Consider the following 25,161-nt stretch of genomic DNA (forward strand, 5'->3'; position numbering starts at 1 on the left):
ATATTCCTGAACAGCCCCATGTACAACACTGTATCCTTCATTAGCAGGCTTTTTCTTATGTATATTCAGTGTTTTGTAATGTCTCTTTTGAGGTTTTGGCTCTCCACAGTATAATTTGCATCATCTTCTTTGTTGTTGCTGTCCGTCATCTGTTTAATAGCTACTATTCAGATCTGATGCACACAAAGAGATAAATATAACTATGTATAGTAGAAGTTAAAAAAAACAAACAAACACATTGCTCTCCACTTAAAAACAAAGAAAAAAATGCTTCTTTTTTTAATGGGGCAATTATTGAAGGGTGTTGTAGAAATTAGACTGCCTCTGGCAATAATGTAATAACTGAATTTCAAGGGAAGAGAAAATGAGTTTTCTTATAAAGTCTTGATAAACCTGCAGTACAAAGAGCACCAAATGGAAAAGAGTCAGCAGATGAGCATCGCCTCTCCTGTTGCTGCTCGCTTCAGAGGAGACATTTCTCCCGTTTCCGATCTTGAATCTGGGGGAGCAGATGTGGTACAAACACACAGACGTGCTGGTTTGGCTTCAGTGTAAGACTCAACAGATTGTAACTGCATTTTAACGTTTTACTTCAGTAAAGCATCTGAACATTTGTTTCCACTTCTGATTTTTTTTTTTTTTTTTTGTAAATCTGTGTATATTTACTAATGTTGCTCTGTTCTGTAGAGATGATGTCCACTCTGGAGGGAGGATCCCTCTGCTGTTGCTCTTCCCGAGGTTTCTTACATTATGTGTGTGAGTAAAACAGAAAAAAAGATGGAGGTTGTGCAATTTTCTAAATTAAACTGTCTTGACTTGTATATCTAAGGTAGACTCAACAAAAACAACAAATTCTCCAGCATGTGATGATCTGAAGATGAGTAACTTTTTTTTCTTTTCTTGGATTTATTCATCCCATCACCAGCAGATGGAGATCATCTCTCTCCTCATCAACAGTTGGGTGATAATTCAACAGTTATGTCATTAGGTGTACCCACCACCTCAGAAAGGAAATCTGTCACCACCATTATGTTGTCTGCTGCAGACCTGTCCTCGCCATTGTCAGCCAGACTCGGCTCAATGGTCGCCTTTGCATCCATCTGAAGAGTTGGTGAGGTTTTAGTCGCAGCGTCTTTTCCTTCAGCGTCAGGTCGATCCAAAGAAACAAAACTCCTCCAGAGGACCAAAGATGCGCCTGAATAGCTGAGGAAGGGTGGTGGGGCTGGGACAGAGGTGGGAGAAGTCTTCTGCACCCTTTTTTTTTTTTTTTAAATTATCATCATTATTATTTTTTATTTATTAACATCATCATTATTATAAGAAAGCGCGTCTTTCTCTGCGGGAGTCCGCTCCTTTCTGCCAGATCGCCCTCCGGATGCAATTAACCCAGCAAGGCGACTCTGTGAAGGGGGACTCACCGCCGACCACCGCCGCTCTCCAGCCCGGACCACCGGCCAAAATGTGCAGTGAATGTTACGTGAATCAGACATTTGTCAACGACGATGGAACCGTGAACGAGCACAAGCCACGGTAAGAGAGAGAGGGAGCGAGGAGAGAAAGTTCAAATGTGGAGATTAGTTAAGTTTCTGATCCTTCAAAGTTGCTCAAACGCCCTCTGCAGCGGAGGAATGTGTCGAATATTGAACATTGGGCTTAATCTTTACATACAGTTCAATATGAGCCATCTTTTATTCAATGCAGATCCAGAGAGTTTAATTACAGTTACTGTTTGTGTTGTCCGTCCATCCATCCATCCTGCTGCTCCTGTTGTGTGCTCAGCTGTGCAGCTCCCTCTCTGCCTCAGCTTTCATTGTTACAGCCACTAAAAACAGGACTAGTGCAGATAAAAGACTAATTTTAAGATCTCCCAATGCTGCTTCTCGTTGTCGTGTGTCCTCATTGGAACATTTGTGGTCCTTACAGATAAATGACAGGTGAGCCAATAAGTCCCACACTTAGTTGTTGTTCTTCTCTGTTCACTCAGATTCCTCTGATGACCTGTGAGTGTCTGTATCTAAAGATCTGAGCGGGTTTCGTTTGATTAAATTAGATGGTTTTCTCAGAACCTCGTGGGAAATATACCCTTCAACTATTACGCAATAAGTTTGACAACCTTAACAGAGGACTAAAGCAAACGCAGTGATGGCGAGAGGGAGGATCTACCAAACACTCACTGTTCGGTGGATGATGCACTTCACCTCTTTGTAGATTGTGCAAATTTTAATCTGCTTTGGAAAGGAATTAAAACTTTGCCTGTGTGCTTCATTTGAGTCAATCCATTCACTCAGATCTGGGGTTTCTAACTCATTTCATTCCTCCGCCACCGAGTGCATCTTTGCACACCTTCACATCCCACTGTATCGCACTCTTCCTTTTGCATGTTACTCAGGCTCTCAGGCTGTGATTGAATAAGGTGTGAACAAGAGAGGTGACTCAACAGCTGCAGGCTTTCATAAAAAACAACAACAACAACAACAACAAAAGAAACCCAAACATAGCAGCAAGGATTTTGCTCCTCGTGCAGCCAAAGAGACATTTTAGCCTGTTCAGTTCTGTTGATGAGGTTAAATCTGAGTCATCGCTCTGCGATTAATATTGTGCATCCAAAGCCAAGCAATAGCTGAAACCAGTGGTGGAAGTAGATCCTTTACTTAAATACCATTACAATTATATCAAAATTCATTGGTAAGCAAAAGTTCTGCATTCAAGTTCTACACCAATCGAATCAAAGAAAACATGCTTATTTTATAATATACTATAATAGTATTAAAAGTAAACAAAACAATCAAGTATAATCAATATTGATCCATCTACATACAAAGGAAGCAGCATTTAAAATGTTGTAGATTGTTACTATAAGTTATTATAAGTTTGTATCTCAATATCTTAACTATCTAGTGGTGTAAAAAAAAAAAATTTTTCTGTTTGAAGTACAACAGTGTTTTTACTGAAAACTAACTAATCTTTTTCCAACCTCTGGTTGACACTTTATTGCTGTATTTGTCTTTAGAAAGTAAATGCTGTTAAAAACTGGTGTTGTGGACTTTAAGGAACAGGGTTAGGATGGTAAAGATTTAACGAATGCACGTGAATGTTTGCTCCTGCTTGTTGGCTGTAGTTGAAATAGGAACAAATTAACATGTCCAGTCACAGAGCTGGAGTTAATGCCTGCAGCTGCCCCAGGGCATGAACATGGCTGTTATCAGGAGTAGTATTTTAGTATGCACGGTGTTTTCGCTGAACAGATGTTGACTGGTTTTGCTTTTCACTGTCTGTATGTATCCAGGGTGCAGTTTGAACATCTCATATTACAGAGCAACCTGCAAACGCACATGTGAAGAGGTTAATAACAAGGCCAGAGTGGATAGAGAATTTGGACTGGGCTGAAATGTGGTATACTAGGTTTTGACTTTCTTTCTGACTGTCTGTGTACCATCCCCTTGTTTTCTTTCCTTGCCTCCTTTCCTTGTTCCTTTTCACCATTGCTCATCTCCCTTCATTTTTGGACTTTTGCCTTGCGTCCCCGCTTCATGTCCCCGCAGCTTCTTTACTTTTCTCCTCTTCCCCTTCTAGCAACACTCCAGCACCTCGCCAAGCTAAGAGCAGCAACAGCAGCAGCAGTGGGGTTATCTTGGACATCTCCACCCTTAAAATGGAGCAGATGGAGAGTGAGGTGCCTCCGCTGCCACGCCGCTTCCGCTTCAGAGACCTGCTGCTCGGGGACCAGAGCTTCCAAAATGACGACAGGTAGGCAGCAGTGTGGACCTGAAGGCGAATGATAGGCAGAGGTGGAAACATTTCATAAACTGATAAGACGTTGTTTGCATTTTCTTGTTGAAAAAGATGTAACCGATTCTGACAGTGAGATGACAGTTTAATAGGGAAAACTGAAAAATGAGGCAGGATGACACAACGGAGAAACTGAAGAGTTTGATAAGGCTGAAAGTGATGTCACTCGTATTTAACAGATTATCAACACACCACTCGAGGAATTTTATTTTATTTAATTTTTTTGACTAATGATTTTTATCTCAACAGGATAATTGTGGCCAGCAAACTTGTTAATATCTTCACATGAATGACCTGAAAAGGTTTTGCAGCTCTCTAACCAGTGAGCCTCGGTGGTGTGAAAGCTCCTGTTTAGGAATATCCTGATCCCCCCCCCCCTTTTTTTTATATAAAATGAACTGACAGATTGTCACCTTAGATGAATATCCTCAGATATTCAGACAAATGGAAGTGTCACTAATTGTGAAGGGCATTTTCACTATCTTCTACACAAAAACTATGAACCAAGGTGAAGACTCACGAAAATAAAGGTTCGTTTTTGTCTCTGAAACAGCTCATGAAAATGGAGTTGTAAGTTGAAAAGCAACTAAATTTCAGATTCATCCTGTGGTTCGCGCAAAATAAACTGGTTAGTCCGTTGAAGAACCAAACCTCTTTCTACTCAATAAGTCTGTCCATCAAATTCAAGCTGCTTCTTTTCGGCCACCACTTTTTGTCACCTTTCTTCATTTGGTTTGTTTTAACAGAATCCTTCAGATAGAGCTGCTGTTATCAAATGTTGCTTTCACCCATCAAAAGCTCTCATGGTCAAAGCTATTTTTCCTCCGCTGAGGTATCCTATTAACTGGCCTGCATCAACACTTGACTCCCCTTTGTTGCAGCGTGTGCAGTTGCATCAGTCTTATGTTTAACCCCCTGCAGCTTTAGCATATATATAAGTCCAGTCTTCCTCATATAACAATGTTATATGCCAACCTTAAAAATTGAAAAAAGCCAGAAACCTGGTTTAAAGAGTTTCGGGTGCTGCGGTTTTTAGAAGTTAGAACAGGCTTGATGCCTCTCCATCTTCTCCTAAGAATGTATGTAACGCTTGAAAAAGCTCATCCAGAAACAAGTTTTTCTTTAACATCATTGGGAGCTAATTCACATTCAGGATTTAGAATGAGATCAAACTGTCGCTCTTCACTTCATTCTCTCTTTCGCTCGAATCTGCTGCTGCCTGAAAAGATAAGTCTTGTTTTTTTGTTTGTTTGTTTGTTTGTTTTTTTTCTTAGAGCTCCCTATTTTGTTTTCGTTTCAGGATTCGAAACATCCCCAATCTCTCTTGTGTCTTAACTTTAAGGAGAAAAACGTATGTCTCTTAGTTTTTGAAGCGCACTGCGCAATTTTCAACTGCGGTTTATATTCCCTGACTGAATATATGCAGTTCACCATCTGGGTTTTGGCCAGATGGACCTCCGGAGAGTGATGATCACATGTGATTTTAGATGCCATTACAGCAGTGGCAAACCTTTCAGACTGCAGCTCTGTTTCTAATATTTGACGTATCTGTTTGGCGAGCAGAAGCCACAAGCTTTGCCAGTGCTTTCAGCTGTCCTTGTAACAGCCACTGTTTTCTCCTTGATAAAGCTGCCTGTGTTCTCAGCTTGTCACTTCCATTTTTCTGTCTTCTCACCTGCGAAGGAACCGATCTGCTGGCCCTGGGAGATAGTGTTGTTGGAGTTGACTGATACCACGGGGTTACATTTTCAGTGGCCGGCCTCTTCTGTTTATGTTCAGGGGCTGTTTGTGAACTCCAAAATGTCACTGGCCTGGTCTGCCCAGGATCGTCTGCTCCTCAAAAAGCCTTTTTTGTCTGAAATATCAGACAAAATTTCTCATCTTGTGTGCTCACCAAAGTCTGCAGTCTTTCTCCGAACCCCACCGCTTCACTGTACATCATCTCTTCTTTTTCTAGCCCCGTTTATCTCCTTTATCCTATTTCAGTGACATCCTTTAAAGCTGAAGTTTTCAATGTCCAGAACGTATAAATGAAAATGTCACAGGTTTGGATGAGCAGAAGTTATGACGAGGGTTTTCACACTGAGTGGATGCACCAGCGTGGGCGAAGGGGGGGTTCAAGTGGACTGGTCTCTTCCTGTGCCACAGAAGTACAGACACATGGGAAAGGCTATCAATAAATTACTGCTCCACAATGATTAAATTTAGAAAAGACGAAAAAGGTGGGAGAGGTAGGAGGGAGCCAGTCTGGGAGCCTTGTTTCCTACATTGTTCTTACGTTTGTTTGTTGTTGTTTTAGATGCAAAATGAAAAAAACATCCGTAATTTAGTTTCCGCTGTCTGTCACTTTAGATGCCCAAACAAAGAAACAAAAACTCCAAACCAGCCGAGCAAGGCCGAGCAAGAGAGACAGAAAAACACTGCCTCTGGGCTCGGTGGGCTACAACTCAGACACATCTGAATCACATCGTGTCCGGATGTGCTGTTTTCTCTGCAGACAGTCCATCCGGTCATTCCTTCAGTGTGTCAGGCTGAATGTTGACATTTTTGTTGAGGAGCTGCAGTGATGCTGCAGAGCACCACAACCAGTCAGGGTTATTTCTGCCATAGCAATGTTGCTGTGGCAACAGGGCCATGCATGAAAGAGAGAGAGAGAGAGAGAGATGTAGAAAAGAGAGAAAATGTATAAATGTTTAAAAACAATCCCAAAAAGCACTCATTAAATCCAACACCAATTTGTCCCCGGTCAAATCGCTCTCAGGCGCGTATTTATTTCTTTTTCTGACACGGAGCTGTGTATTCAGAGCTGCGGTGGTCGACACGCTTCTGGTCTCCAGCTGGAGTGAACTGAACCGCACCATGAATCCGGACACCCCGATCCTGGCCTGGGCCAACCCGGCTGTGGGCACCTGGAGGTCGGACACTTTTGGTAGTGATGCTGGGCAGAGGTGGGTCACATGGAGCGGTGTGCGACACCGTGATTATTGTTTGTCTTTTCTTTTTATATTTATTTATATATATATAGGGTTAGGGTCAGATTGTGGTCAAAGGCAAAGGTTAAAGATGGAGGATGCTGAAACGTCCTGAGCCCTGAGCTCTGTCTGACAGGTTTGATCAGCGCAGCAAAAATCTGCTGAGGTGCACAAAAGTGGCTGCATGTTTTGTTTTGTTTTTAAACCAGAATTTGAAAGTCATGCATCTGCTTCATTTGTGGGCAAATTTGCTGTCGACTTCAACTGTACATTTTCAATCAATCTGCATTTTCTGAATTTACTGATCCTGTGGATACTTTTCCTTAATGTTTTGTTGAACCAGAAGTTAAAATAGATATTCACTTTTTTTTATGTGAAACAAACAACAAACAGAAAAAGAGCAGCAAAGTTACACATTTTAAAAACTACTAAGCCATGAAATTCAAACTTAGTTACAAATTAAAAATGTTTTATAGCTGATTACTATTCTGACTAATTAAAAACACATCCTTTTATTGTTTTGTTTTTTTTTTAACTATGAGCTAAAAACTTCCATTCAGTGTAGTATGAAACGAAGAAAATCTGCACATTTTTCTACATAATTTTTGCTTGACAAAGGAAAAACTTTTCCGTGGATCAACTAATAAATTTTTACAGTAATCGCTGTGATGGTTTTCATGATCATAGCCAGAGCTTCCCCCATCACAATTCATCATTTTAAAAGCTCTAATTACTCTCAGAGCTGTGCCTCATTTTGCCTGAAACTCTCATGTGACACCACAATATGACTAATGTCAGACTACTTAAACTGGTAATTGTGTGCTCAATAGGAGCTGATTAAGGGTCATTACATGTACCATTGTCAGAGTCTGTGTGTGGGCAGAGGGGTGCTATCTGCCTCACATGTGAGAGTCAGCTCTCAGTTTCAGTGGCTTTACCTCCAGAGCTCATCTCTGCCCTGCTGCTGGCCAGATGTGGCAGCTGTTGCCACATCTTATCACAAAGTCTCAGTGTTTTCTGTTTCGTGTCTGCAGGGCTTTGTCACCATCAGGGAGACCTGAAATAGCTGTTTCATTGCACACCGAGCGACGTCTGTACATCCACAACCCAACGCTGGCTTTTCCTTCCCACTGCGATCCTTTCAGCCACCAGCCAGAATTTGGGATTACTGCAGAAGAAGCCTGTGTGCTTCTTCACGAGCTTTCAACCTTTCTTAAATTCTTCTAATCTCTCCATTCCTTCCATTTGCACTCTCTCTTTTAGTACTCCCTCTCTGCACTCTACCCTGAAAGGATTATATATTAATAGTGTAAAGCGCGTCCTTGTGTTGCCAAGCTACCCACTGTCGGAGTCGTGCTTATTCTCTTTGACTCCCCTCTTTCCCTCCTTCTGCTCACTGCTCCACTGTTGCAATCTAATTTTATGTTTTTGTAAATGCAAGAAAGTTGCTCTTAGTTTTTTTTTTTTTTTTTCAGTTTTTGCTCAAGAACTAAAGTTTGTGTTCACTTGTATGAAATTTTATTTTGCAATTGCCTTAAAGTAAAAGGCCAAATATTAGCTCTGTGTCATATAGTCGTGGGAATAAAATTGGAGGCAGGTAATTACCTAACTCTCCTCCAGGACATGATTAGACGGACAGTGTTATGAATATTCATAATGTATAAAAATTAATGTGCTGGGGTATCTGACACTTTGTAGATGCCCCTACAGACGTTTGCATGACTCTTTGAGTTTGTTCTGCTAAATGTTGAGTTATAGTTTTGTTCTTCTCTACCCTGTTAGGGTGCAGGTCGAGTTTTATGTAAACGAAAACACTTTCAAGGAGCGTCTGAAGCTTTTCTTCATCAAAAATCAAAGATCAAGTACGTCTCTTAGTTTGCAGCCATAGAATTACCAACTACGCACACAAGCAGTTGATTTTAAAGTAAAAAATTATCTCTCTCTGCCCTTCAGGTCTTCGGATTCGAGTGTTCAACTTCTCCCTGAAGCTGCTCACCTGTCTGCTGTACATCATCAGAGTGGTGACGGACAATCCCGGTCAGGGCGCCAACGCCGGCCACAGTGCAGGACAGCAGGGCGCTCCAAATGGCAACAACAAATGGTTTGTTCACATAAAGAGAAAAGGTGTCCAAGTCAAGTCAATATTTTTCTAAATTCCTAAATTATCAAATGAAAAACAGTGCCATAACAATACAACATGCAAAGAGATGATTTCAGCAGGGGTGGAGCCAATCAGCTGTCATTTTCAACCCCCTATCCCCATTAAGATATGTTAGGGATTAAAAACACATTTTGCACTTTCATTTTCAACATGGTCTACGTCAGTGTTCCTCAATATAAACCTCACTTTCTGAACTAGACTCAAATACATATCCAAGCGGTAGTTCTCTGAACCCTATTTATCAAATTTGAAAGATTTGAGGGCATCAAAATACAGCCAAGTCCAGAAGTCCAAAGCCTTTAATATGAATATATTTGATGCTATGTTGTGCTGGCACACGGTCTTCTTCTCTACCTATACAGTTACTTTCAGTAAAACCTTGGAGGTGTGTTCTTGTGAAATCTAACTGATACACCACAATGACTACAGACTCCACATTGGCGATATTATTTAAGAGATCATACACTTTAACTTAGAAATGATCTGAATTAATTGATATAAGGGCCACATTATAACGAGACCCAGAATGACCGAATAATTTGTGTGCTGATGTAAAACCACATCTGATCGCAGTGCTCTGTGAAGGTGAACATTTTTAATTTCAAAAGGGTGAGAATGAATGTGTAAAGGACCGATGGACTCACGGAGTTCAATCGGCATCCGTGCAGATTACGTCACCTCACGCTGCACATTTGCGAACTCTTCCCTCTGTATCACGTTGTTCTCTTCTCCTTACCATCGTCAGCGTTGACTGCCAGTGGAACGGATCGGTGCAGGACAGAGAAATTAACTGGTACGCAGCAGAAGGTGTGATTTCTGTTGAAGGCTGTGATACTCTGTTTGTTCTTACAGCTTTTTGTTTGGGATCTCACTTCATTTCCTGCGCTTAGTTTATTACTTAACCTCGCATGCAATTAGGTTTCTGTTAGAGATTAATGTTTTGCACAGTTTTTTTTTTTTTTTTTTTTTTGATCTCTCACTCTATTAATAGCCTCAAAAACACACCATAACTGACAGCTTAAGCATCAGAATGTCGTATTTTTGTCTCACTGATGCTAGATTAAGATAATCATATTTCTCTTTCTGCCATGTCTGACAGGGAGCTGATCTTCTGGGTCGATAGAAAAGTTCCCGTCTGGGCCATTCAAGTGAGTCACAACTCAGTGTACACAGAGACAAATACCGATTGGAAAGGTTCGATCACCTAATCCAAGCCACTGATGTGTTCACACTGAAATGAATATAATACCACAAAGGGGTCCCATTTTGATGTGCGTGAGTGTTTGTGTTTAATTTTTCCTGTTTTGGTTTTCACAGGTGAGTGTGGCCATCATCAGTTTCCTGGAGACGATGTTACTTATGTATCTGAGCTACAAGGTAAGAGGTACACACCAACACCCATGCACGTACACAACACGACACAAACTTCAAGTACATCAGCATGATTAATATAGGCTGTACAATTAGTCACATACAGTCAGTGCTAGTGTGACAGTGTAAGACTGACAATCCATAAGTGGTGTAATTATCCCAAGTCATTTGTCACGGCTGCATTAAGGAGAGCCGGTAATTACAGGATGTGGCTGAGGTGAAGGATTAAGTGGTTGTGGAGAGTGACAGATGACTAAGAAGAAATATATCTTTGCAGTGACTCGCTGTCTATTGTGCACTAACAGATACAATTGTTGAAAAATATGTGTTTGTTTTTTTATTTTCTTTTTATTAGGGAAACATTTGGGAGCAGATATTCCAGGTGTCCTTTCTCCTGGAGATGATCAACACAGTTCCCTTCATCATTACAGTAAAATCTTTAACTTTTTAAAATCTTTCCTTATCTGGATACTTGGTCACTACTTTGTTAAGTTCTTTTGTATGTCGTCTCATCTGGCTGTATGTGTTTAGAGAGCCAGAAACAAAAGAGTGAATCTGTAGACCGTTTTTACAGGTGAAATATCAAAGTCACAAAACTACATTTCCTGTGTTGTGTTGACAGTGTGAGAGTGTCTTGACAACTAACAGATAGATTTGGCCTGAAATTTGCTCCAGACATTTCCCCTCTGGACAAACTGTAATAACTTTTTCCATTATTGTGTTCAAAAGTTCAATTTGTCTGTTGTTTGAAGTTCAATTTGTCCGTTGTTTGATTTATTTCCAAATATCTAGTGACTTTACTTTTGGGTTTCTAAAATGGTTGAGTGCAAGAACATTGCAGTTTTTCCACGTTTAAAGAAGCACTTAAGGCAAAATTTATGGAATATTTTCCACCAGTGCTTGGTTTTTAATATGTGACCGACAGATTTTAGGGAATCTGAACTGATATAGTGACTCAAAGTGTTTCAATCTGTCCTCAGATCTTCTGGCCTTCACTACGGAACATCTTCATTCCCGTGTTCCTCAATTGCTGGCTGGCCAAATGTGCTTTGGAGAACATGATTGTGAGTTAAAGTCATTACCTTAATCTCTTTCAATGACCTTTTGTTTGGAGTCACGCAGTATTTCATTGCTCTGATTTATCCGGGTCCTGTTTCATTAGTCCTTCAGCTGCTGTAGCAAACAGCACATCCCTCTTCTGCCCTGGCTCTTCTCTGACTGTGTGAAGCCTGGAGGGCTTTCCACTGAGGGTTTATGTGGAACCCCCTGTATTTTATCATGTTTTATAGCACCCTGAAGAGAAAACACATTTGCAATTTACAGTTAAACTAATGATGTGAATTTTTCCTGCTAGTGATAATTCACAGAGAAGATTCACAGATCTCAGCCGGCTGTCTCTCTTTGAAATTGGTTTATGTGTTATACCTTCAGTTCCCAGCTTCAAATGTTAAAGTCTGCTGTATGTTTATGACACAGAATGACGTCCACAGGGCGATCCAGAGGACAAACTCTGCCATGTTCAACCAGGTCCTCATTCTCATCTGCACTTTACTCTGCCTGGTCTTCACAGGGTGAGGCTGCCTCTTCCACCAACTTTTTTTTCTGCATCAACAATTCTGTCTTTTAAGCGGTTAATGTTGTTGACACATATGTTGTTATGTGTTATGTTTCATATGAGATGTGTATGACAATATGTATACTGAGCTTGTTGCAAAGCGACTAACCAGTTACTGTTAGATGCGACTGGGGCATCTTATTTATTACTGTTTTTCAAAAACATTTCAACAAGAAAAGGTGGAAAAGAAGAAGTGTTAATGTTAAGGCTTTCTTTCTCAGGTCTTCAAATGTATGATATATTCAGTCCAGACTGAAAAAAGGCGATGTGCTGCGAGAACACAAACTCAAGATGGATTAATTTGCTGCAAGTCGGTTGGACATGGGAAATAGGAAATTATATCTCTTTAAGGCAAACAGTAATAAAGAAACAAGAAACAAGTTAAGGAAGCAATTCTAACCTTAACAAATAGATTGAGCTGGCTTAGTCACAAAACTCTCTTATCTAAAACAATAACCTTGTTATTAACCAATAAAATTGTTTCCAATAGGGACAATAAGGAATCTGCCTCTGCAGCTTTGTCTGATCAAACTGCAGATACTCACTGTTTTTTTTTTTTTTTTTTTTGCATGTTGTGGTAGATGCAAATACCTGATGCAAACCATCAGTATGATTTGAATGTCTTCTTCCCCTTCCTAATATAATCTGGAAATTCTCTCATTCATTATTTTTTCAAGAAATTATTTGGAAATGTTCCCAAAAGGACATAAAATCGCAAAATCTGAAAAAAAAAAAAACCCAACTAAAAACTAAATAACTAAAAGTGCTAAAACTTAAAGTGCTTTGACTGTGAAATATAAATGTTTAATTTATTTCATACCTTATGTAATATGTTTTTTAATGATATTTATCTCAAACTTAGCTTTACTTTTGACTCATCAGACAGTCTATCACTGTTTTATGAGAAGAGTGCATTGTAGATCGGAGTAGTCTTAAATTCTCACTTTGTGTTTGCTTGCTTGTTTTTTTTTTTTGTTTTTTTGTTTGCTTGTTTGTTTGTCTAACCTGCACAGAACATGTGGAATCCAGCACCTAGAGCGAGCAGGCAGGAATCTCTCCCTCTTCAATTCTTTCTACTTCTGCATCGTCACCTTCTCCACGGTGGGCTTCGGAGACGTGACTCCACGCATTTGGCCCTCTCAGCTGCTGGTGGTCATCATGATCTGTGTGGCCTTGGTGGTTTTGCCTCTGCAGGTAGGAAGACACTGAAATCGTCTTCGAAATCGAAACTTTTTTTTTTTTTTTGGGGGGGGGGGGGTGTTCTAGTTTCGCTCAGTTTTTTTTTTTTTGCATCAGTTTGAGGAGCTGATCTACCTGTGGATGGAGAGACAGAAGTCTGGAGGGAATTACAGCCGCCACAGAGCACAGACAGAGAAACACGTCGTGCTGTGTGTCAGCGCGCTCAAAATAGACCTGCTCATGGATTTTCTCAATGAATTTTATGCCCATCCAAGACTACAGGTACAGTCTGTCATTATACACAGATGCATATTTCACAATATACATGTAGGCTGTTTTAAGAGTCAACACAATGTGTTTGTCAGGATATTTAAAGCCAAAATGTCTCCAGTGATCAAGATGATTTTGTGACATGGACATCTTTTGCATGAATCTCTGTGTGTTCCACAGTAAATACTGATGTTGTGGTTGTTGTGTAAACTTAAAGGATTACTATGTGGTGATCCTGTGCCCAAGTGAAATGGACCTACAAGTGCGGAGAGTTCTGCAGATCCCTCTGTGGTCACAAAGGGTGATCTATCTGCAAGGATCTGTCCTCAAAGACCAGGATCTGCTGCGAGCCAAGTAGGTGACACAACCAAAAAGTAATGGGCCCAGAGATGATGATGTATAGATGATGTCAAATATTTTCTCTACTACAGCCAAATTACACATTGGACGCTTCAAAACAGCAAGTTTTCAAACCAATGGGTGACCTATTGGTGTGAACACATGAGGACTACCACATATTGCTGAAGTCAACATTGTGACTGACAACGACTTTATATTTCACTCCTCTTACACTGAAGGATAATAATAATTTTGCTGTCGTCATTACCAAGAGACATACTGGGACAATGACAAATGATAGTGATTGACCTGAACTGTGACCGCACCATTTATCCACAGCTGCACATCTTTGTCTATGCTGCACGTCCGCGTTTTACACTTTGCATTCTGGGATTAATATAAATAATTGGTGCTAAGTACTGAGCTCCCATCAGTAGGAGGTGAATCTTTTTTGTCCTTCTTTCCTTCATATCACCCTGATATTCTTTCATCACTTTCTTAGTAAATAGGCTTGTCAGAGCTGTTGTGTGGCCTCGTACGCAGACAATGTTGTAATTATTCATTCAGGCTGTACCGCTTTCTTCTGAGACACTGTTAAAAGGAACATTTTCTCTGTGGGAAGAGAACATGATCCGTCTCACATTCATTCATCACTTTTAAGCATAAAAGTCTCATGAATGAGATTATGTGGAAAATTATGATTTTGATGAAAGGCCCTGTCAATCTGTATGCCAAGTCAACTTTATTTCTGCAGCCTTTATCACAGGCCTCTTAATCAAACTTTAGTTGTAAGTCTACACGTACAAGTTAGTTAGTTATAATATTTTCTGTTGCTGATGAGATTATGATTTAGTCCAACAAAGCTCATGAGAAATGTAGGATCCACCTTTTTTTTTTATTTTTTTTTTTTTAGGCATACCAGTTTGACCATTTATGCTGCTTGTGAACAAAAAAAAAAAAAGAAAAGTCCTTCACTTGAAGATACATGCCTGCTCTTGTATTGTATGATATGAAAATCCTGACAACAAAATAGGTATAATTTTTATGAGAACTGGTTATATAACTCGCATTCAACTGCATTCATTTGGACGGGTTTTGTGCAATTAGAGGTAGAGACTGGGTGTGTGTCGATCTTACATCCCTCATCTGGCACCATTTCAAATCCTCCCACACTTGTTTTGCATTCTGCACTCTCCCGGCTGTGATAATCATATGCAAAAACAGTTCCACTTTCACTGCACATACATATTATGGGACATTTTAAATCTGTCTATGTGCAATTGGAGACCGAATATCAAATCAAATGGTGCCGCTTTTAATCCCCTTGACTTGTTAAGGGTAATCTCAGTTACAGTTGGATTTGTTGACTCTTTTGTTTTGTCTGATCTTTTGTAATAAAGTAATTTTCCTTTTTTTGTTTTTTTTTCATGCCACTTCTGCAGAATGGATGACGCAGAGGCTTGTTTTATACTAAGCAGTCGTAACGAGGTAGATCGAATGGCTGCGGTAAGAAGAACGACTATTCAACTCTCTTCCTGTTTATCTATTATTACTATTTCATAAAGAAAATTAATTCACAAATCCAAGAATTCAAAAGTATTATTTGATCTGTCTCCCCCCCAGGACCATCAGACTATCCTGAGAGCCTGGGCAGTGAAGGACTTTGCCCCCAACTGTCCCCTTTATGTCCAGATACTCAAACCTGAAAATAAGTTCCATGTAAAATTTGCAGGTAAGAGATTGTAAACTTTCAATGACTGGACTCTCGACCAGAAAGGCAATAAATATATCTTCCACTTAAAAAGCATGTTTTCCTGAGTATCAATATTGTTTGTAATGATCAGCTTAATTTCTTTTCAGATCACGTTGTGTGTGAGGAGGAGTTCAAATATGCCATGTTGGCTCTCAACTGTGTTTGTCCTGCCACCTCCACCTTGGTCACACTCCTGGTCCACACCTCCCGTGGACGGTCAGTCCAGCCTCCTGACACCTTTTGATTTCTTCGTAGTGTGATCGCAAAGTTCACAATTGCGTCTTTACGTCAGCTAATATTTATATAAAGCGTCTACAGCACTGGCAAAGAGAGATGAACAAATCCAGGAGAAGGGAAAAAAATCTCAGTTCATTGTGGAGCTCAGCAGGAAGTAAAGAGAAAAGGGTGCATTTAACCACTGACTTTTGCTCTCTGGTAGAAAATTACTTTTCACAGCAGGCAGACTGCTAAAAGCTGATATAAAGGATACGAGAACCTGCCTTTAAAGGCACTCAATGGTTTTAGCAATCAGTGTGTGCTTTTTGGAAAGCGGGGGCTTTGTGCATTTTTATTAGACAAAGACACAAATATTCAGATTGCGCACATCAGTCCCACAAATATATAAGACTGTGTTCAATAGTGTGTGTCTGTGTATGAGGGATTCCTGGATCTCATCGACATTGATTAGTGGGAAATGCGTTTAAAGTGACTTGGAACAATTGAAAGTAATGAGCATGTTTTTCCGTCTTCTACGTTGAGTTACAGCATGGAAGCCACAGTGTGTAATATAATTTATAAGCCATTGTACTTAAAGACAAGTATGCATACCACTTCCTTGCACATCTCTCAGAGCCCATTAAACTCTGTCAAAGTGTTTGAGCAATTAATATAATTACAGGAAGTCATTATAACAAAGTGAAGCTGACTGACTGACAGGCGGATGAAGCCGTCTGGTTTCATTAGCTAACCCAGGAGACCCAGTGTGACCCCGGGGGTGGGGTGGAGCTGATGATGCTCCAGGGCTTCAGACAAATTAGCATAAATCATAAATTGTTTAATCTATCTCTCTAAATTAGCGTAAATCAAAAATTGTTTAATCTATCTCTCTAAATTAGCATAAATCATAAATTGGTTAATCTATCTCTCTAAATTAGCATAAATCAAAAATTGTTTAATCTATCTCTCTAAATTAGCATAAATCATAAATTGGTTAATCTATCTCTCTAAAAGGTATCATGTTTATTGATCCATAGCACCTTTGATTTTATTTTAAACAAATGCAGAGAAGGACAACAGTCGCCCGAGCAGTGGCAGAGGATGTACGGCTGTTGCTCTGGCAACGAAGTCTACCACATCCGACTGAGTGACAGCAAGTTCTTCGGAGAGTATAACGGCAAAAGCTTCGCGTATGCCTCCTTTCATGCTCACAAAAAGTGAGTTGACTTGTAAACTAAAGCATCTTTTCAAATGCTGATGAATTGGAAATTTAGCAGAACATTGTTGTTTGCGGATTTGATTCCAAACAATCAAGCACAGCAGCATTTTTGCTGTCTGATGTTTGCCTGCAGTAAAAATGCTAACAGCAGGTGTCGGTTGTCCAGGTATGGCGTGTGTCTGATCGGTATAAAGAGGGAGGACAACAAGAGCATCCTGCTGAACCCGGGCCCACGCCACATCATGGCTGCCACAGACACCTGCTACTACATCAACATCACCAAGGAGGAGAACTCCTTCATCTTCAACCAGGAGGAGAGGAAGGGCCGTCCTGCCGGGGGAATCTATGACGGGCCTTCACAACTTCCTGTGCACAGCATCATCGCCAGCATGGGTGAGAGAGGGAGGATGAGCGTGATCGAAGGCTGCTGAAAGACACTGAAAAATCTGGTGAAGCTGAGGAGATCTAAAGCTCAGGTCATGTGTTTTGCAGGTACGGTTGCCATGGATCTTCAGAATACGAGCCCACCTGACGTCTCAGGCGACAAACTGGTCCCCCCCACAGTAAACGGGACGGGGAGCCGCCGGCCGAGCATCGCCCCAGTTCAGGAGCTCGCCGACTCCTCTTCAATCCTCCCATGCGACCTTCTCGGTGACCAATCCGAAGACGACTCTGTCTTCACCGATGAGAAAGACCACTCATCTGCTGAGTAAGACCCAAACACAAGGAGCAGCATAACTTCATCAGAAAGCAGAATTCTCTTAACTTCCCGAAAACAAGCTTTGATTCTACATCCGTTTTATTTCGGAAAAAGAAATTACAACTTGAACACGGCACACTTCCATGAAAATGCGTCATTCATCTTTTGTTTTTTTTGCATTTGTTGCCAGGTATGTGAAAGGTTATCCCCCTAACTCTCCTTACATCGGGAGCTCGCCCACCTTGTGCCATCTGTTGGCTGAAAAAGCCCCGTTTTGCTGCCTACGACTGGACCAGGTGGGCAGTTGCTGCTCCTCCAACTTAGTCACTCACTCCCTTACTGCCTCCATCATGCCTTACAGTCCCTCCCCTGTCTCCCTGTCCTCCACTTGATAAAATTAAACCTAAGATATCTGTCGTTTCTGTTATTCACTCCCTGTGCAGGGCTGCAGGCACAACAGCTTCGAGGATGCTAAAGCATATGGCTTCAAAAACAAGCTCATCATTGTGTCTGCAGAGACTGCGGGGAATGGCCTCTATAACTTCATAGTGCCCCTCAGAGCTTATTACAGACCCAGGAAAGAACTCAACCCCATTGTCTTGCTGCTGGATAACCCGTGAGTTCGCATAAACACAGCCACTGCTCCTTCCTTTTCCTTTCATTCTGTCTTTCACCGTGTCACTGCGAGAGACCTTCAGAGCGCACGTCAACTGAGCACTTAGGACGAGGCTGTGGAGGTGGGACTCCATTGTCGTTGGTGATGTGAGGTTAGTGATGCTGCTCGCAGTGACAGAGGGCGTTGAGCAGCGCTGAGAATCAAAAAAATAAAATAAAGAAAACGCCGCTTTTTCTAACGCCAGACAGTCACCATGGCAACTCGTTTTGCCTTGAAAGTGAGTAATATAAATTGCTACGAGGGGATAAAAATGACGGCAGAATATGATTTCTTTGAAGAACACCAAGCAGGCTCTCACAGACAGCCCTGATGTGTCCCTTTTCAGCCCCCGCACACTAACTCTCAGGACGCTCATAGAAACACATGCATAACAATCAACTCTCCCTCCCCTTCCTGCTGCTTTCACACGTGCACAAATACAAACACCCACACACGAGGATATGCAATTCAGGCACTTACCACGGCTTTGGGTCTCCAGTCACAAGGGACGGACAGATGCGTACAGTAATGTTCCTGTCAGGGGCAGATTTAGAGGATAGTAAAGTAATAAAGCAGCTTCATGTCTCTGACTTCACCCAGCAACAGGATGACACTAACGAGGGAGATGAGCCACTTCAGAGGCTCCTGGGGCTCCATCACATAGTAACCACACAGTTTATTTGGCCAACCATCTCAGTCATTTTTGACCTTAATAAAGTCTGTTTTATGTGCTTTTTTGGATGCAAATGTGCATCCAAAGAGTGCATCTGGATTTGAAATGTATTAATCAAGCACCATATACTTTTTTGCATCGTGTGTTCATGTGTTTTTCTTTCTGTCTGGCTGGCTTTACACCTACATATTTTCATATAACCTTGAAATATTCTTCCAAAAACAATATATTGTGTGATTTATTTTTTTATTTTTTTACTAAAAGCAGCAAAAATTGAATTAATTCATCTTCCAAATATCATCAATGTTTCCTGTAGTCCAGATAATCACTTTCTGGAGGCCATCTGCTGTTTCCCTATGGTCTACTACATGGCTGGGAGCATAGACAAGTAAGACTATCACATCAGCTTTTCAATAACATGTCATTTTATATTTAATTGATATATATAGTTTTTTAAGTGTTTACTGAAGAGGAGTTATTATTTCTCTGAGATCTATTCATGGAAAGGCATGCACATGTTAATGCATGATCCCCTTAAATGTAGTCAAAAAAGGATTTGTGTGTGCATTTCAGTCTGGACAGCCTGCTGCAGTGTGGCATTATCTACGCTGATAATTTGGTTGTTGTGGATAAAGAGAGTACAATGAGTGCCGAGGAGGACTACATGGCTGATGCCAAAACTATTGTCAATGTACAGACGATGTTCAGGTAAGTATTCAGAATCTACCTTCATACTTTGGAGGCAAATGATTTTAAAAAGTTCGGAAATAAATCGTGACATTCAATATCTTCTGATTCATGTTTTTCTTTTTTCTTTTTTTTTTTTGTTGAAATAAATCAATTCACAGGTTGTTTCCCAGTCTCAGCATCATCACAGAGCTTACTCATCCATCTAACATGAGATTCATGCAGTTCAGAGCAAAGGACTGCTATTCACTGGCTCTCTCCAAGCTGGAGAAGGTGAGACATCACAGGAGGGCCTCCAGTGAATCACACACTGTAAATTTTGGACAGGAATTTTGAGGAGAGGATGTAAAAACGATTTTTTTAAGTAGTTTGTCTTCATGCTGTTATTACGTTTGCCATTTAGGCCCGACTTTTTACACAGTGGGGGGGGGGCAGACTGGTAAATGTTGTTCACAATTACTTTGCTCTGTGTGTGTCCTAATTCTCCCCGACAGAAGGAGCGAGATAAAGGCTCCAACTTGGCCTTCATGTTTCGCCTACCTTTCGCTGCAGGCAGAGTGTTCAGCATCAGCATGCTGGACACCCTGCTGTATCAGGTTGGTACACACCTACAGCCGAGCACTTAGCCTCAGGTGTCGCTTTGTAACAGCAGAGGAAAAGAATAGATGTGTCAGAAAGCAGCAGAGAAACGGTATCAACTTTTTAATCACTGTAATAACACTTTATTTGTATATTAATGCGTTTTTAATACAAGTAACAAAGTGCTTCACAAGAGTAAAGGCATGCAAAGAAATAGATGTAAAATGTAAATGAAAGACGTCACATTAAAAGCTATTTTTTGATATAAGAATGTGTCTTAAGAAATGAGAAAAATCAAGTAACAGATTGTGCAAGTCTGATCTCCCGTGGCAGATTGTTAATACCAACATTAAGTGAAAGTGCCCTCTTGTGCTGATAGGAAGCTCTGCGCAGTTTTATTTATTTATTTGTTTTTCACCATGTTTAAACCAAGAATAGTTGCAAAAGTTTGTTTTTGTTTGTTTGTTTGTTTTTTTGTTTTTGTTTTTTTTTTTTGTGATTGCATGTCAGTCTTTTGTGAAGGACTACATGATCCTGATTGCGAGGCTCTTGCTCGGACTGGACACCACTCCTGGATCTGGGTACCTCTGTGCTGTGAGTCACAGTCATTTGTTACAAGAAAGTGGGAAAGAAAGAAATAACCTGAAAATAAAACCAACAGAGCAGCTGTTTTATCTCGTATTGCAGATGAAAGTGACTGAAGAAGATCTGTGGATTGGCACATATGGTAGACTCTTCCAGAAACTCTGCTCCTCCAGTGCTGAAATTCCCATCGGGATCTATCGGACGGAATCCCACATCTTCTCAACATCAGAGGTGAGGGGGAGACTGAAGGATGTGTCATGAGAAATATCAAACTCCAACGCAGAAGCTGATGGTCTCTGGGTTAAAGCAGAATATGTAAATATGTCGATCCGTCGGCCAGTAGCTGTGTGTGTACTCCAACACAACAGTGCTTTGAGCTGATGATCACCAGTCAGTAACAGTACAGTAAACTTAAAGGCATCATTATGCAGAATGAGACATCTCTTAATTTGTCAGACTCGCAGGGAAACTATGTGGTGGACCAATGTGCAGTGAAAACACCAGGAGGGTCAGAATAAATGTCATTAAAAATTAAAACCAAAATCCATTCAGGTGTGGAAGGAAAAATCCAAAGTCCAAACAAAATAAAAAAATTCAGGAACCAAATACACAAACAGGAAAAGGATCATTAAACACAGTAGAAATGCATCAAGAAGCAGAAAGCAGGTGAAATGCAAAAAGCAAGTATCTCAAAAATAAACTGATGTTCAGTAAATTGATTCTTCCAAGTGAGAATTATTGTGTCCATCCTTTCTGGCCTTCTGTCTCTCACCCCTGAAGTCTCAGGTGTCAGTCAGTGTTGATGACTGCGAGGACACCAAGGACAGAGGTGACGAGACCCGTGTCAGCGACCAATCAGATCACCCTCTGTTGAGGAAGAAGAGCATGCAGTGGGCGCGGCGGCTTAGTAAGAAGAGTGTGAGGTGGCAGGGAGCGAACCGGGACTCCAGCAAGGACCACGCCCAGCGCATCGCCCAGCAGCGCCTCAGCCTCTACCGCCGCTCCGAGAGGGAGGAACTCTCTGAGCTGGTCCGCAACCGCATGAGGCATCTGGGCCTCCCCACCGCAGGATATGGTGAGGACAGGCACATCTTAAACCACTCAGTGCTTTCCTTCGCCGAAACGCTGTTCATATTTTTCTGTTTGTTGTCTGAACTGTTGCTCATAGAAGACCTAAACAATCTGACAGCCAGTGATGTCATGAACAGAGTCAATCTGGGATACTTACAAGGTGAGAACGTAAGAGATAATCCCCCGCCATTTTCCAGATGTGGCTGCTCCACTTTGCTGATTGAGTTGTTCCCGTTGCAGATGAACAGAACGATCACCAAAACACCCTGTCGTACGTCCTGATCAACCCTTCCCCCGACACCCGCCTGGAGCTTCATGACGTTGTGTAAGCATTACTCCTTTGCTTAATATGAATTACTTGTGATTGCGTGTGTGATTGCTGCAATGTATCTGAGGATTTTATGCATGGACATGTAGTCAGAAACGGTAATCAAAGCAAATCCGATTCAAGTCTGCCACAGCATTTCTCCAATCAATGAGTGTCGTCTGGCATTGTCATCCCAATACACAACCCGTCTGAGCCCAGAATCTCTTTGCTGATGTTTCCTCGATGATCCAACCAGGGCGTCCATCTACTGACGCCTCGAACACTCTAACATGCCAACCTCAGTCTTTGTTTATTGGACAGATTTAGTTTTCGCTTCAAGGTCTCCTGCTGCACCAAAGCTTGAGTGATGCTCTTCACTTGTGAGTCACTTCGGATGAAAGCATCTGCCCAAAGATTAAATATGTAAAACAGCTTGAGGATATATATATTTTTCCCCATGTGAGATAGTCCAGTGTAGACTTCAAACTTACATTAATGTTGTGTCTCACTTGCTGGATGCTGAGATATTTGCTTTGATCACCTCCTGATCAGCTACGTTTTTAAAGTGTTCATTGATCATAAATAGACCAGTTCATGCTGATTTATTTCTCCATAAATCTTTCCTGGCATAAAATTTAGGAAAGAGTAAACATTTACAGGAAAGAAACTCATCATTAACCACAGTGATGTTCGAACGCATCCCAGTTTTTTGATTTAGCTGCTGTTTCATGCAGAGCGTCCTTCATGTGTTCGTGAGTGTGACTCCTGTAGCGGAGTAGAGATCGGTTTAGGGAAACGTCTGAGTGCAGCTTCACTTCGCCTCCCCCCTCCTCCCACTCTCTCAGGTACCTGATTCGTTCTGACCCTCTGGCTCATGTTCCCGAGGAACCTCCCATCCACAGCAGCAGCCTGAAAGAGAAACACGAATCCAGCCTTGACACCAGAGAGGACACCCAACTCTGATAACCTGCAGGTTTTCATTGGTCCCCCCCCCCCCCACACACACACACACACACACACTTGTTCAGTCTGACAGAGGACGATCTGCCTTATCATGTAACAGCATTGCAGTCTACCACTCTATTATACGAGTGCCTACCGTTTGGCAGATGACGTTTGATGTCATCTGTGACATCTTCATCCCTTCGACACTTGATATTTGATATAAGAAACGCACATTTATTTCTGTGAAAGCTCTTTCCAGCGAGCAGTCAGGGAAACAAAAAATGATTCAACTAGAAAAAGAGATTATAATCAAGGCCATCCTACCTAGTGCGTTGCCCTGCTTAAAATGAACATGACTCATCACAGAACAACCCTGATGACCGACCCTGTGTTTCATACATACTGAATTTCACATTGAATCTACATTTTCTCTCTGCTCTTTTGGAAAAAGCCTGAGTGGAACATTAAAACAGAGATATTAGGATTTCTCCATCTGTTCTTAACTTTTTAAGATCACCAGAAATTAGCTTCATGTACATATTCAAAATGTTTTGATACTTATACACCCATTTCCCATCCTTCAGCAACCAAACATACCTTCAACATATCTGACTTAAATAAAATATGTGCATTTAAAGCTTTTTTTTTTTTTTTGCCCTAGCGGAATATAGAGGTAATTGTTCAGTCGTGTAGAGCTCTACAAATTGTGGTGGTTACTCGTATGTTCGCTGCAGTACACTTCTTAGGTTGGATGAGGTTCATGCTTTACAAAGCCTTTGTTCAACGCTAAATATTCTGTGCCATGTAGTCAGTTGTGTGCCATTAAGGAGTTTTATGAGTCGTACTATATTAGTAATCATGAAACCTCATTTTACTGTCAGCACTGCTCAGTGATTTGTGGCTGTTTGGGTAAGTATTTCCAAAATGCTAAATGAATGAATTTTTGATTGCGACTCTGACTTCATACATATTTAAATGTTTGAAATATTTGTACTGTTTTATTTTAACTCAATTTGCACATTCAAGTGCGATGTCATGATAAAGTATTTTGAAACTGTTTGTCTAATATGTTAGCCTCTGTATATTTTTTCACAGATTGGAATATAAACAAAGTAAGTTATTGTTAATTTATTGATAGTTCGGTGAAATTATGTCATTGAAGATGCTGTACATTATGAAAAACATTTCCATCTCTTTACTTTCTTTTTTCCTTTATTTTCTACATGAAGCTGTCATATTAAGCTTTAAAAGCTCCAAAAATATAATGTTATCAGTGCGATATAACAACATAACATCAACCTTGTATCTGAAAACGAAATATGTCACAGCCAGGGAAGGTTGGCTTAGTTTATCTGAGCAGAAACACTGTAAAAGTGGGGAAGTATGTAGTCATATTCAATCCCATAATGTTTGTCGAGCGACCAGACATTATTTTGGTCAAAGGAAACAATAATCTGGACATGACTGCGCATTTTAATTCAGCTGATTCACCACAAGTTTTACTATCATTTGTGTTTTTTTCAGTATTAAGTCAGCCCGGTAGCAGAGTGAAGCCACAGAGCTGACAATCAAACAGTTGTGAGGGTTTTCTGTGGGCGTGTGGGGGCCCAACGTGACATGTGTGGGAGATACAACAGCGGCAGAAAGAACAGATAATGGCACTGTTTCCTTGCTTTATTTATTTTTTTGGAATTAACACGTCTTTTTGCTTAACTTGTATAATTGGTATGAAGAAGTGATTTTTTTTTTTTTTCTGTGAAAGCCTTTGAGTGGGAATGTTTCTTTATCAGGAGCAGCGACCTTCTTTTACGCTAAACAAACAAGATGTAAGCTAATCTAGTGTGCTGTAGTAAAAGTGGCGTGAGGCTGAAACAGAGTATTGTTAGTGCCTTATCTTTCTTCCTCAGTTTCTGAGTACATTAACTCAAGTAGTGCCGTTTAATATACTTAACTAGAATAATTGTGAAACATGACACACAATTTGAGACATTTGAAGGTGTCACTTAGAGTATTTCTAAGAAATCAACTCAACCCTTTCTCTTTTAAGGATAAGCAGTACAAATTATAACAATAAT

At 40.8% G+C, this 25,161-nt stretch overlaps 1 protein-coding gene across 5 annotated transcripts; it reads left to right on the forward strand.

Annotated features, from left to right (window-relative positions):
- The first annotated feature begins 1,268 nt into the window (after positions 1-1,268).
- kcnt1a (potassium sodium-activated channel subfamily T member 1a) lies at positions 1,269-24,830 on the forward strand. 5 transcript variants are annotated; one of them, XM_029515255.1, is made up of 32 exons: positions 1,269-1,530; positions 3,574-3,747; positions 6,582-6,737; positions 8,544-8,623; positions 8,715-8,862; positions 9,668-9,715; positions 10,022-10,070; positions 10,240-10,299; positions 10,649-10,723; positions 11,274-11,357; positions 11,770-11,864; positions 12,922-13,102; positions 13,205-13,369; positions 13,575-13,711; positions 15,139-15,202; positions 15,320-15,428; positions 15,557-15,665; positions 16,733-16,882; positions 17,051-17,277; positions 17,377-17,593; positions 17,775-17,880; positions 18,028-18,200; positions 19,229-19,300; positions 19,486-19,620; positions 19,761-19,872; positions 20,094-20,195; positions 20,689-20,772; positions 20,866-20,994; positions 21,544-21,838; positions 21,932-21,994; positions 22,075-22,159; positions 22,987-24,830. In XM_029515255.1, the coding sequence occupies exons 1-32, from the start codon at positions 1,376-1,378 to the stop codon at positions 23,102-23,104; spliced, it is 3,957 nt and encodes a 1,318-aa protein (XP_029371115.1). In that variant the 5' UTR covers positions 1,269-1,375; the 3' UTR covers positions 23,105-24,830. The 5 variants fall into 5 exon arrangements, with proteins under 5 accessions (XP_029371115.1, XP_029371118.1, XP_029371117.1 ...); XM_029515258.1 differs by having other exon boundaries at positions 20,701-20,772; XM_029515257.1 differs by having other exon boundaries at positions 20,097-20,195.
- Positions 24,831-25,161: the final 331 nt, after the last annotated feature.

The sequence above is a fragment of the Echeneis naucrates genome, chromosome 12 (assembly GCF_900963305.1).
Source record: "Echeneis naucrates chromosome 12, fEcheNa1.1, whole genome shotgun sequence".
NCBI lineage: Eukaryota > Metazoa > Chordata > Actinopteri > Carangiformes > Echeneidae > Echeneis > Echeneis naucrates.